This window comes from Macaca mulatta, chromosome 4 (assembly GCF_049350105.2).
Source record: "Macaca mulatta isolate MMU2019108-1 chromosome 4, T2T-MMU8v2.0, whole genome shotgun sequence".
NCBI classification, from domain to species: domain Eukaryota; kingdom Metazoa; phylum Chordata; class Mammalia; order Primates; family Cercopithecidae; genus Macaca; species Macaca mulatta.
In genome coordinates this window covers 138,899,280-138,911,914 of record NC_133409.1, presented here as the reverse complement: position 1 = coordinate 138,911,914, position 12,635 = coordinate 138,899,280, and the positions used below count along the sequence as shown (strand labels likewise).

At 54.4% G+C, this 12,635-nt stretch overlaps 2 protein-coding genes across 7 annotated transcripts in view; one reads left to right on the top strand and one right to left on the bottom strand.

Annotated features, from left to right (window-relative positions):
• CUL9 (cullin 9) overlaps nucleotides 1-7,305 on the top strand; it is a 44,215-nt gene extending 36,910 nt beyond the window's left edge. For 4 of the 6 annotated variants that reach the window (XR_013416371.1, XM_077999894.1, XM_077999893.1 and 1 more), the window contains 10 exons: nucleotides 3,184-3,324; nucleotides 3,471-3,635; nucleotides 3,882-4,045; nucleotides 4,393-4,486; nucleotides 5,022-5,096; nucleotides 5,237-5,347; nucleotides 5,485-5,602; nucleotides 5,969-6,102; nucleotides 6,809-6,882; nucleotides 6,964-7,305. Coding sequence is in view for 3 of the 6 variants with exons in the window: in XM_077999894.1 (XP_077856020.1) it covers nucleotides 3,184-3,324; nucleotides 3,471-3,635; nucleotides 3,882-4,045; nucleotides 4,393-4,486; nucleotides 5,022-5,096; nucleotides 5,237-5,347; nucleotides 5,485-5,602; nucleotides 5,969-6,102; nucleotides 6,809-6,882; nucleotides 6,964-7,159 (1,272 nt within the window). In the remaining 3 variants the exon portion in view is untranslated. Of the gene's footprint in view, nucleotides 1-3,183; nucleotides 3,325-3,470; nucleotides 3,636-3,881; nucleotides 4,046-4,392; nucleotides 4,487-4,998; nucleotides 5,097-5,236; nucleotides 5,348-5,484; nucleotides 5,603-5,968; nucleotides 6,103-6,808; nucleotides 6,883-6,963 lie in introns of all 6 variants that reach the window. The other 2 variants (XR_013416372.1, XR_013416370.1) reach the window with 1 other exon arrangement.
• Nucleotides 7,306-8,236: 931 nt separating this feature from the next.
• On the bottom strand, nucleotides 8,237-12,057 carry DNPH1 (2'-deoxynucleoside 5'-phosphate N-hydrolase 1). The gene is given in 5 exon segments (NM_001193983.1): nucleotides 8,237-8,502; nucleotides 8,661-8,771; nucleotides 8,955-8,978; nucleotides 8,980-9,024; nucleotides 11,843-12,057. Coding segments are annotated over 5 exon segments (525 nt in total). The 5' UTR covers nucleotides 12,039-12,057; the 3' UTR covers nucleotides 8,237-8,353.
• Nucleotides 12,058-12,635: the final 578 nt, after the last annotated feature.

Sequence of the window (12,635 nt, the reverse complement as noted above, 5' to 3'; positions counted from 1 at the left end):
TCTCACCACTACACTCCAGCCTGGAGGACAGAGTGAGACCCTGCCGTAGGGTCTTCTTGCTGTATAGGCTTGCTTCTGTACAGCGGACACAGAGAAGCTTGCAGATGGGGAGTGAGTCATCTTCAAAAGTAAAAAAAAGTGGGGCTGAGGTACAGAGAACCTGGAGCACTGAGTCCGATATTCCCTGCCTCACAGCTCTTTAGAACTGGTGCCAAGCCCAAACACATCAGCTTAGCAGGAGGAGCACTCCTGGTTGCCATGAATTCCAGCTGCTTCTCCCAACAGCGTTTCCCCAGTAGTAGGTGATAGACGTGTCTGCATGTGCTTGTGTGCACATGCATGCGTGTGTGTGTGTGTATATTCTCCTTTTCTCTTTCCCTTTGGCTCTGCTTCTGGCTCCTCCTCTCACATAGTTGCTTATGCTCCCTTTTCCCCAGGTTCTTAATTATTTCCTTTACACTTCCATTTTTTCATTCAACAAATATTTCTCATGGACTTATGTGCATAGCACTGGGTGCTAAATGAGGTATTGAAAAAAATCCCAGCAAGAAGTGACCAGAGAGCTAATAATATTGATGGGAGCTCACTCTGAGCCAGGCATTGTGCTGTTTACATGCATTATTTTACTTAATTCTCATACTAGTTATATGAGGTAGGTATTTTTGTTACTGCCATTTTTCATGACAGAGGGAGACACTTGGAGGTGAAGTAATTTGCCAAAGGTCAGGATTTGAATTTTGGCAGTCTCAAGCAATCCTCCCGTCTTGATCTCCCAAAGTGCTGGAATTACAGGCATAAGCCACTATGCCCAGCCTGACAGTAGATTTTATTTTATGAGAAGGCATGGTGGGTTTAAGCGGAATAGTGATATGATCTGGTTTATATTTATATTTATTTTATTTATTTATTTTTATTTTATTATTATTTTTTGAGATGGAGTCTCACTCTGTTGCCCAGGCTAGCGTGCAGGGGCGCGATCTCAGCTCACTGTAACTTCCGCCTCCTAGGTTCAAGCGATTCTTCTGCCTCAGCCTCCTGAGTAGCTGGGACTATAGGTGCCTGCCGCCATACCCAGCTAATTTTTTGTATTTTTAGTAGAGACGGGGTTTCACAGTGTTAGCCAGGATGGTCTCGATCTCCTGCCCTCGTGATCTACCTGCCTCGGCCTCCCAAAGTGCTGGGATTACAGGCATGAGCCACTGCGCCTGGCCCTACAGTTTTTAAAAGATTGCTTCTGCTGTTATATGGAGAAAAGGCTTGGATGGAGCAAGAGGGGAAGCAGAGATGCCCATTTGGTGACTGTCGTACTAGAGGCAAGAGATGGTGGTAGTTTGGACTGGGGCAGGGGCGATGAGAGAGGGCAGATTGGGACACATTTGGAAGTGAAGCTGATGGGATTTGGTGGGGTTAGATTTAGGGGCTTCAGAGAGGGGAATCAAGGATGGTTCCTGTGCTTTTGACCTGAGCATCTGGGTGGATGGCATGTGTCATCTTTACTCTGTTGTGGCCCTGTGAAATTTGAGCTGCTTGTTGGACACCTGTGTGGAACTGGCAGGTAGACAGTGGATTTTTGAATTTGGAATGAAGCGGAGAGGCCTGGCAGGCCTTACCCAAGGAGAAAGAAGCAGACCCAGGGTACCAAGCCTGTAGAGATATAGAGATGGGGGGTCGCAGGAGTTTGAGACCAGCCTAGACAACATAGCAAGACCCTGTCAATACAAAAAATAGAAAAAAAATGTACCCAGGCATGGTGGTGCACACCTATAGTCCTACCTACTCAGGAGGCTGAGGTGGGAGGATTGCTTGAGTCCAGGAGATTGAGGCTGCAGTGAGCCATGATTGTGCCACTATCCTCCAGTGTGGGTGACAAAGCGAGACCCTGTCTAAAAAAAGAGAGAGAGAGAGAGACAGACAGACAGACAGACAAGGGGCCTGAAAACCAGGCAGATGAACAGGCTGATTGAAAAGCCCCTGCTGAGGAGGAGCTCGTGCAGCATTAGTCACAGCTGAGTGGCACAGCAGCAATGCAAGAGAAGCAGCAGGACAGCTCCCAGGGTGAGCCCCACCACTTGGGTTGGACAGTAGTCATGAGAGCAGCTGGGGGTCCCCAGACTGAGATGCCAGGTCAGAGGGGGATCCTGAGGCACCAGTGTGCCTATAAGAGTAGGGTCTGAATTCAGAGAAAATTTTCCCTGTTCTATCTCAAAAATGCAAGAATTTGCATTCAATTTCCCAGCCTTGTCTGGGTTTGTTTCAATGCAGAAAGGGTTTTGTTTACTTTGGTCTGGTACTTTGAGCAAAAACGATCTAGTTGGGTGCTTCACATTTATGCTGCAGCTTTGATATGACAGACACACGGTCTCCTGAGGGTTTAGACCCGTCATTTTGGAAAGCATGGCCATAGGCAGTGTGAGAGGCAGGGGTCGTTCATGGAGTATTGTAGGAGGCTCAGACGGCTGTGACGGCTGCTCGTGCATAGACCAAATGGATGGTGTGGGGAGAGACCGGGAGAGGAGACCATGGATCAGAACAGGCTCTCACAGTGGTTTAGGGATGAGGGGATAATGGCCTGATTTAGGATGGGGGAGTGACATGGGAGCAAGAGAACGATATGAAGGTTCCGACACTGGTGACGAGGGGGACGGTGGTGCAAGTTGATCAGGGTTTGGGGGAAACGCAATGGGCAAGTCAGTTTTGTAGAGAAGAGGCTGGGTCTGTTGGAGACGTGAGTCGGAGACAGGAGCATCCAGACAGTTATTGGAGATAAGCCACTGGAGTTGGGAGGAGAGACCAGAGCTGTGTTGTCAGCCACCCAGGCGACCCATTTCCCAGGCCTCCTTTCTCTCGGACCTTCCTGCTCTCTGCATATCTTTCTTAGAATTTGAATCATTCTCCTTTTTCTTGATTATTTTTACCCATTCTCTCCTTGTCCATCCCAACAGTAATTATGATTAGGCAAATACACAGCCTACCCCATCCTCAAAGACAACTGTAATTTGGGCCAGTCTCAGTGAAGCCGGAGAGAGGAGTCAGCATTGTTTGATGTAGAGGCAGGCTTGTCTCTGGGCTTCCACGTTGTAGTGGAGGGGAAGGGAAGGAGGGATGCTACCTTAGTTACCAGGACACTCCCCCTGTGCTGCTCCCACACTGTCTCTGAGCAGCCCCTCCTTTTGTCCCTCCCAGTCTTGCTGGAATGAGTACCTGACAACTCGGATAGAGCAGAACCTTGTTTTGAATTGCACCTGCCCCATTGCCGACTGCCCCGCCCAGCCCACCGGAGCCTTCATTCGTGCCATCGTCTCCTCGCCAGAGGTCATCTCCAAGGTATCCTCTCTCGTCTGAGAGAGGCTCCAGTGCAGAGCCAAAGGAGTGTGCCCCAGGGAGTGGGCCGAGCTAGGGGGTCTGGGGGCCTGGAGGTGTGGCATCCTGGAGAGCCATACCCTCACCTTGTGGCACCTGCATCTCCACAGTATGAGAAGGCGCTCCTGCGTGGCTACGTGGAGAGCTGCTCCAACCTGACCTGGTGCACCAACCCCCAGGGCTGCGACCGCATCCTGTGCCGCCAGGGCCTGGGCTGTGGGACCACCTGCTCCAAGTGTGGCTGGGCCTCCTGCTTCAACTGTAGCTTCCCTGAGGTGGGAGTCCCACACTGGCCCTGACCCTGAGCAAGGATTCACACTCCTTCCCTGCTTAAGACCCCCTCCCTGCCACACACACAGACTGTGACTTGTCCTTCCTCAGCCTCTGCCTCCCAGTTGAGCCCTGTTCCTCTTCCTGGAGCCCTCCAAATGTGACCTGTGCCTGCTCCCCCCTCTCCTGTGCACACCAGCCGTGCTGTCCTCGGGACTTAGCTGTGTCCCTACCATGCCCTCTTGCCCTAGGCACACTACCCTGCTAGCTGTGGCCACATGTCTCAGTGGGTTGATGATGGCGGCTACTATGACGGCATGAGCGTGGAGGCACAGAGCAAGCACCTGGCCAAGCTCATCTCCAAGCGCTGTCCCAGCTGTCAGGCTCCCATTGAGAAGAACGAGGGGTGCCTGCAGTAAGAAGGGGGGTACTGTGGGGAGCCAGAGGGCAAGGGGAAGGGGGAAACCTGGCAGAAGGAGGGAGGAACGGGCTTAGTGTAAAGCTCAGCAAAAGAGGGTGGTTCCTCAGCCGCCCCTCATGTGGCAGCCTCCACAGTGGCTTCCTGGATCTTAACGTTCCTTTTCCCACTCGTAAGTCCACACTGAGCAGGGGTGCATTCAGCAGGGCTGGGTATGACTAAGGAGACTTATCAGGGCAGGAGCAGAGGCCACAGCATCAGCAGCGGTGCATCTGGGCCCTTGGCATTCCTGGCACGCCCCTGCCCAGAGGCAGGAGTCTCTGACCAGCCAGCTTCCTCCATAGCATGACCTGTGCCAAATGTAACCATGGATTCTGCTGGCGCTGCCTCAAGTCCTGGAAGCCAAATCACAAAGACTATTACAACTGCTCTGCCATGGTAAGGCGTTGGGCACTGGGGGAGGGCAGAGACCCAGAGCCGTTGGGGAGGGGTGCTGTTACCAGGTCCTGGGCAGACCAGGCTCCGTGCACAGTGCAGCGTTCTGGCTGTTGGGACAGAGGCTCAGTGCAGGGAAGACAGCCACCTGGGCCTGCAGATGCTGGAAAGTCTGTTCATAGGGAACTTCAGCTCCAGAACAGGACTTCTCATACCGAGGTGGCTACAGAAAGGCTGGGGAGGGCCAGACACTCTCAGGAGGCAGCAGGGCAGAGCAGGAAAGAGCAGGGACCCTGCAGTCAGAGCCTGGCTGTGCTGCTTAGCATGTGGCTTTGAGCAAGTTCATTTGCTTCTCCAAACCTCAACAGCCTCTGCAAAAGGGGTGAATAATATGACCTACCCCACACAGTCTTAAGGACTGAATGAAGATAACCAGGGGAGGTATAGAAAGGCCTCCATGAATGTTGGCTTTTCCACTTATTAACTCCTTCCTGTCCAAACAAAACACCCAATAGCCCACTCAACATATCCTTGCTAGGTAAGCAAGGCAGCTCGCCAGGAGAAGCGGTTTCAGGACTATAACGAGAGGTGCACTTTCCATCACCAGGCGCGGGTGAGCCGGGAGGAAACAGCGGGTAGATGCCTGCAGAAGCAGGGTGGGGTGGCGGGGTGGAGGCGGGTGGGCTGAAGGTCTGACCAGGCAGGTGGTGCCGCGCCACCTGTGCTGGTGCTGATACACCTTCCTCCACACAGGAATTTGCTGTGAACTTGCGGAACCGGGTGTCTGCCATCCATGAAGTGCCCCCGCCCAGATCCTTCACCTTCCTCAATGATGCCTGCCAGGGACTGGAGCAGGCTCGGAAGGTGGTAGTGGGTGGGGGAAGAGGGCAGGGGAGGGGCGTGCCAAAGGGGTCTGGGGAGCTTGGCTGCTTTCATGGGACTTGCCTGGATGAAGGGAATGAGGAGAGGGCAGGCGGGAGAGCTGACGGGAGCCCTTGCAGGTGCTGGCCTATGCCTGCGTGTACAGCTTCTACAGCCAGGACGCAGAGTACATGGACGTGGTGGAGCAGCAGACGGAGAACCTGGAGTTGCACACCAATGCCCTGCAGATCCTCCTGGGTGAGCCACCCCTGCCAGCCAGGCCCTCCTCCTGCCTCCTCCCCTCTGCTGCACAACCCAGCCCCTCCCAAACAGGTCAAGCCGCAGCCCCACCTTCCCTCTCTCCTCTTCCTCTTCATTCTTCACGGCCTTCTCACTGCCTGGCTGTTAAAGTTCAGGTCGAAAGCCTCCATTGTAAGGTGCCCAAGGGCGCAGATGTTTGCGGATGTTTCTTGGTTTCTGTCTCTACCCTGCTCCCCTAGGGAGCTTCATGAGAATGTCTAGAGCTGCACCTGGCGCTTGGTAGATGTTCCATAGGTGTTTGTTGGAGGAAAGAATGGATGAGAATGAGAAGGGAGGGAGCCTCTCTGTCTGCTCCCTCTGCAGAGGAGACCCTGCTGCGGTGCAGAGACCTGGCCTCCTCCCTGCGACTCCTGCGGGCTGACTGCCTCAGCACGGGCATGGAGCTGCTCCGACGGATCCAGGAGAGGCTGCTTGCCATCCTGCAGCATTCCGCCCAGGTACTCCCTGGCCCAGACCCCTTCTGCTCCTGCGTTCTGCGGGAGTTGTGGTCCTCCTGTCCCAGCACAGCCCCTGCCCTGGGGCGAGTCCAGAAGGAAAGGCAGCAAAGCGGGTGAATGGATGTTAGGAGACCTGGGTGCACATCCCAGCTCCTAGGCCAACCTGCCTGATGCTGCTGGACCCTATCACTTCACCTCCTGGGGATTCCTACAAAATAAAGGAGTTGGCTAGCCCACATCAAGGGTATTTGGTCAGGTGCCTATCAGAATCACTTGGGGAACTTTTCCAGACTATACTTCCCAGATATGGATTTGAAATCCTAGGAGTGGGCATCAGGGGATTGGGGTCACTGGAGCAAGGGCTCTCCCAGGCTCTCTCCAGCTCTAATGCACTGATGCTGAGTCTAAACTGAATCCTGTCCTCTGGTTGCTTACTGACTAGTAAGTCACGTGGGCAGAAAAGACATACATAGATTCTGTAAGCTCTTTAAGCACAGGGTGGTGTGCCTCACCCTGGTACCCTGTATCTCTGGAGACCATCCGTGAGTGAACTCACAAAGGCAGTGGTTCATGAAGTGCTGTGCTGGGAGGGGAGGAGTCCTAGCAAGAGCTTGACCCTCACAGAGCATCAGTGGCAGGAATGCTGGGTCCAAAGGCCCCGTGCCCTCTACCTCCTACTTCCCAAATCCTTCTGTCTGCTCACCAGGATTTCCGGGTTGGTCTTCAGAGTCCATCAGTAGAGGCCTGGGAGACAAAAGGACCCAACGTGCCCGGCAGTCAGTAAGTGGGGTGGGCAGAGCCATGGAGGAGGCAGTGGGACATGGCAGCCTCCTCCGGGCTGAGTGTGGTGGCTTTCCCTAGGCCCCAGACCTCCTCAGGGCCAGAGGCGGAAGAGGAGGAGGAAGACGATGAGGATGATGTGCCCGAGTGGCAGCAGGATGAGTTTGATGAGGAGCTGGACAATGACAGCTTCTCCTACGATGAGTCTGAGAACCTGGACCAAGAGACTTTCTTCTTTGGTGATGAGGAGGAGGATGAAGATGAGGCCTATGACTGAGGGGGCAAATGCAGGAAACACCTGGAGCCGCCCCAGAGTCACGGGGCTGCGGGGGCGGGAGCTGCCCCTGTTTGTCATGGGGAGGGGATTCCCAGCGTCTGCAGTGCCTCTTTCTGTTTATTGAATAAAGGCCTCTTTCTCACACACGTCTCGGAGCAGGCTGACAGCTTCACCAGGGGCCAATCAGTTGCCACTGCCCTGGCCCCACATCCACCCACACCCCTAATCTTTACTGTTTCCTTTAGACCTCTGGACTCTTCTATCCTCCGAGAAGGCTCAGAGCAGACTCATCTGACCTAAGCTGATAAAGGGAAGTGAAGGTTGGCATGGAAAGGGCCAGGTGCAGCCCCAGCCCAGTTCAGAGGAGACAGAGCGGGGTGGCCACCCCCAGGAACAACCTTCCTCCCAACTCTTTTTTTATTTTTTGGTTCTGAGATGGAGTTTTGCTTTTGTCCCCCAGGCTGGAGTGCAATGGCTTGATCTCGGCTCACTGCAGCCTCCGCCTCCCGGGTTCAAGCGATTCTCCTGCCTCAGCCTCCTGAGTAGCTGGGATTACAGCCATGCATCACCATGCCCATCTAATTTTTGTATTTTTAGTAGAGATGGGGTTTCCCATGTTGGCCAGGCTGGTCTCCAACTCTTGAGCTCACGTGATCCGCCTGCCTCGGCCTCTCAAAGTGTTGGGATTACAGGCGTGAGCCACTGCACCCAGCCTTTCCTTCCAACTCTTGGCTCACTGCAAGCTCCACCTCGTGAGTTCACGCCATTCTCCTGCCTCAGCCTCCCGAATAGCTGGGACTACAGGCACCCGCCACCACGCCTGGCTAATTTTTTGCATTTTTAGTAGAGACGGGGTTTTATCGTGTTAGCCAGGATGGTCTCGATCTCCTGACCTTGTGATCCGCCCACTTCAACCTCCCAAAGTACTAGGATCACAGGCGTGAGCCACCGCGCCTGACCCTCCTCCCAATTCTTAAGTGTTCCTGTGGAGGAAGGGGCTTGAGGGCATTTGGAGTTGTCCTCCTCTCGGCCTAGAGATTTCTAAAGCATCTATCTTGAAGTGAAGTGTGGCAGGACTCAGACAGAAAGTTAGGATTTTAACTGTACCTTTTAATTTGCTCCTGGGGCTAAGAGGAAGGAATGGTACTTAGAGCAGTGTCTGAGAACAGAAGAATTTAAGAAAGTGAGATTAAGTCAAGTGGGTGGGTCAGGGGAGGCAGCCATCTGCCCTGGAGGATCAGCCTCGAAGTATCGATCCAGCAGCGCCTCCACCTCTCCCTCCTCATAGTCCCACACCTGGAACCGAGAGCCATCTGCTGCTCCCCGGATCATGGCCGAAAGCACTGGAAAGGGCAGGGAAAGGTGGAGCTGCCTCCCATCCCCACCCTCACAGCTCCCTTCCCCCTTCCCTGTTGAGGGAGGCTCGGTGCTCAGAGCCCACCAGGGAAGGAGCTGAGGGCTGGGTCCACAGAAAGCCAGGAGGGAGGCTTGGGGTGCTCACCGCGGCCAGACTGCGGGCGGAACAGGCATAGGATCCGCTTGTTGAAGGCCACAGCCCGGCCCAGCTCATAGCCTACACCCAGGGATGGCTGTGTCACTTCTGCCACGACCACTGGGAAGAAAGACGAGAGGAAGCCTCAGCATTGGGGGCACTTGGGGTTCATAAGGAAGATGGCGATGTGGCTGTGGTGAGGAGGGAACTCTGGGAGTCCCTTCTAGGTGTGGAGGCTGGGATGTCCAGGGGAACCCAGCACTCCAGAGGAGTTAGGTGCTGGAAGGAGGGAGCGCCACTCACCATCCGCCTGCTGCAGCCACGCCAGGGTCCCGCTCATGGATGAGCCTGTCACCCCCAGCAGCCTCTTCCCCTGTGTTGAGGGAAAGCTGGTCAGGGACATGCCTCATGCTGTCCTCGTAACTCCTATGCCCTTGCATGTCTATACCCACCCTGCTTAGGAGGGCGAGAGCCTTGTGCTAGATGACCTGACCCAACATGACGATCTCGTCAAAGCAGCGAGGAAATGAAATAGCCACAAAAAGAAAAATTCAGCCCTGTGCAAGGTGGGATGTGTGTGATTAGGGCCAAATGAGAACATGGGCAGCACATGAGAATGATTAGGGAAAGGTGCATGGGCACTTAGCCAAAAGTAGGAGAGGCATCCTGGGCCCAGAAGGTAGGGATCTCAGGTCCTAGCTTGATTAAATGTTATCTTCCAGGACGGTGAGGCTCAGCCCACCACATCAGGTTAGGACCACTGGGGAGCTTGTTAGAAGTACAGATTCCAGGGCCGGGCATGGTGGCTCATGCCTGCAATCCCAGCACCTTGGGAGGCTGAGGCGGGTGGATCACTTGAGGTCAGGAGTTCAAGACCAGCCTGGTCAACATGGTGAAACCCCGTCTCTACTAAACATACAAAAATTAGCTGGGCATGGTGGTGCACACCTGTAATCCCAGCAACTCGGGAGGCTGGAGCAGGAGAATCATTTGAACCCAGAAGGCGGAGGTTGCAATGAGCCGAGATTACACCACTGCACTCCAGCCTGGGCAAAGAGCAAAACTCTGTCTCAAAAAAAAAAAAAAGAAAAGTACAGATTCGGGCCGGGTGCAGTGGCTCACGCCTGTAATCCTGGCACTTTGGGAGGCCAAGGCAGTAGGCTCACAAGGTCAGGAGTTCGAGACCAGTCTGGCCAACATGGTGAAACCCCATCTCTACTAAAAATTTAAAAATTAGCCAGGCGTGGTGGCAGGTACCTGTAATACCAGCTACTTGGGAGGCTGAGGCAGGAGAATTGCTTAAACCTGGGAGGTGGAGGTTGCAGTGAGTGGAGATCACTCCACTGCACTCCAGCCTAGGCGACACAGCAAGACTGTTGTCTTCAGGGGGAAAAGAAAGTACAGATTCGAAGGCTTTATCCCAGATGATCAGAACCTGCATCTTTAACAGGCTCCCTCAGATAACACTAAAGACCTGGAGAGCCACCAGGCAGTCTGGATATACCATGAACTAATGAGCTATAAGCTTCAGGGTCCTCCACTTGCACAGGCCCTTTCCAAACCATCAGCAACTTTGTATTGTGATTTTTGTCTTTTTAAAGAGGTCTCCCAGAACTGCATGAGGTCCCACAAATTGTGGGTCTGCTCTTGGGTAGGGTAAGTGGAAACCACTTAAGGTTTTCTTAGCAGAAGCACAAGCATTCAAGATACAATTTTCAAACTAGAAGGATCTGCAAGATTCCAGACCAGCACATCAAAGTATGCTTTAGAGAAATCCAGCCAGACTCAGTGGCTCATGTCTGTAATCCCAACACTTTGGGAGGCCAAGGCAGGCAGATCACTTGGGCTCAGGAGTTCAAGACCAGCCTGGCCAACATGGCAAAATCCCATCCCTATAAAAATACAGAAATTAACCATGTGTGGTGGTGCACACCTGTAGTCCCAGCTACTTGGGAGGCTGAGGTGGGAGGATCACTCAAACCTGGGAGGCAGAGGTTGGCAGTGAGCTGAGATTTTGCCACTGCACTCCAGCATGGGTAATGGAACAAGACTGTTTCTAAATAAATAAATAAATAGAAAAAAGGAAAAAGAAAAACCCAGCAGCCAGGAGCAGAACACAATAACAGCCTGAAAGAGAACCTGAGGCCAGCGTGGGGGCTCACACCTATAGTGCCAGCACTTCAGGAGGCCCGAGGCAGGAGGATCACTTGAGGCTAGGAGGTCAGGACCAGACTGGGTAACACAGTGAGACTCCTGATCTCTACAGAAAAATTTTGAAAATTAGCCAGGCATGGTGTCGTGCCCCTGCAGCCCTTGCTAATAGGAGGCTGAGGCTGGAGGATCGTGAGTCTAGGAGGCCAAGGCTGCAGTGAGCTATGATCACACCACTGCACTCCAGCCTGGGCAGCAGAGAGGCCCTTGTATCAACAAAACAAAAACGTGAGAGTAATAGCGAGAACTGGGGTCAGCCGGGTCTAAGAGAGTGCTGATGTCTTCACAGAAAAAGGAGAGGCAGGCGCTGGGCGGTGGCGCATGCCTGTAATCCCAGCACTTTGGGAAGCTGAGGAGGGCGGATCACCTGAGTTCAGGAGTTCGAAACGAGCCTGTCCAATATGGTGAAACCCCGTCTCTACTAAAAGTACAAAAAGTAGCCGGGTGTGGTGGTGCGTGCCTGTAGTCCCAGCTACTCGGGAGGCTGAGGCAAGAGAATCGCTTAAACCCGGGAGGAGATCGTTCAACTGCACTCCAGCCTGGGCGACAGAGTGAGATTCCGTCTCAAAAACAAAACAAAACAAATAAAAACTTGGTGGGGAGGCAGGAGGATACCTTTCGTGTTGGGTGGTGGAAAAGATTCCAGCGGGTGAAGTGGGAACTGAGCCCAGGCAAAGCAGCCCAATCCACCTTCTTTCTGTTGCACCCTACAAACGCTCTGAAAGCAGCTGAAGACAGAGTTCTCCAAGAAGGAACCAAAGGTCAAGATAATGCTGAGAATGCCTCACACTCGCAGGCTTGCTGGGACCCACGCAGTCCGAGCCCCGGCCTTCTCAGACTGGGGCGCTGGATGGAGCACCGGGGTAGCAGAGCGGGCTCCTGGCACCGGGAGCGCAGCTGCCGCGGTATCAGGCCGGGACCCCGCCAGCCCAGCCAGGCTCCCGCCCGCGTCCCCGCAGCCCGCGTCCCCAGGGCCTCACCGCGCGCGCCCAGCTCGGCGGCCGCCACGTGCTCGGTGAGCACTGTTCCGAATCGCCGCAGCCGAGACACGATCCGCTCGTACAGCGTCCTGTCCTCGCGTCCGCCGCGAATGCTCCCGCAGAAGTACAGGGCCGGGCGGCCAGACTCCCCCAGCTCCTCACTCTTGCTGCGCCCCCGCACCCTGGCAGCAGCCATTCCCCAGCCGCCCGCGCTCTCCCGCGCCAGGGGGCGCCAGCCCGCGGCCACGTGACCCCGCCCGGCCCAGCGCAGAGATCCGCTGCTGAGTCCACACCTGGGGAATGGGGAAGACGAACTGGGAGGATCCAACCGGGACCCTCTCTGAAACACACCCTTCCCGGACTTGACGTTCGGATGCCTAATATGCACCTTAACTTGACCTTGTCCAAGCAGAACTTCCCCACCTCACCAGCTTCTGCTCCCCGCCTCCCCGCCGTCTTTCCCAGTTGCATCCTCCCAGCTGCTCAGGCCCAAGACCCTCGGAGTCATCTGGATCGTTCCCTTTCTCTCAAACTCTGCGTCCCATCCATTGGCAACTCGTGTAGATTCCTCCTTCTAAATCTGAAATCTCACGACCACCTACAGGGCCACTACCCTGGTCTAAGCCTCCTCCCGGCTCTCCGAAGCCTCCTAACAGGTCTCCCCATGTCCTGAGCTGCCCAACGTCATACAGAACCAGGTCCACCCACCTTTGTGTCTACCCATAAGGTCGGGTTTTTATTGATGCTATTTCAATCACAAAAGTTAGGCACCACATGGAGTTCCCAAGAAGGC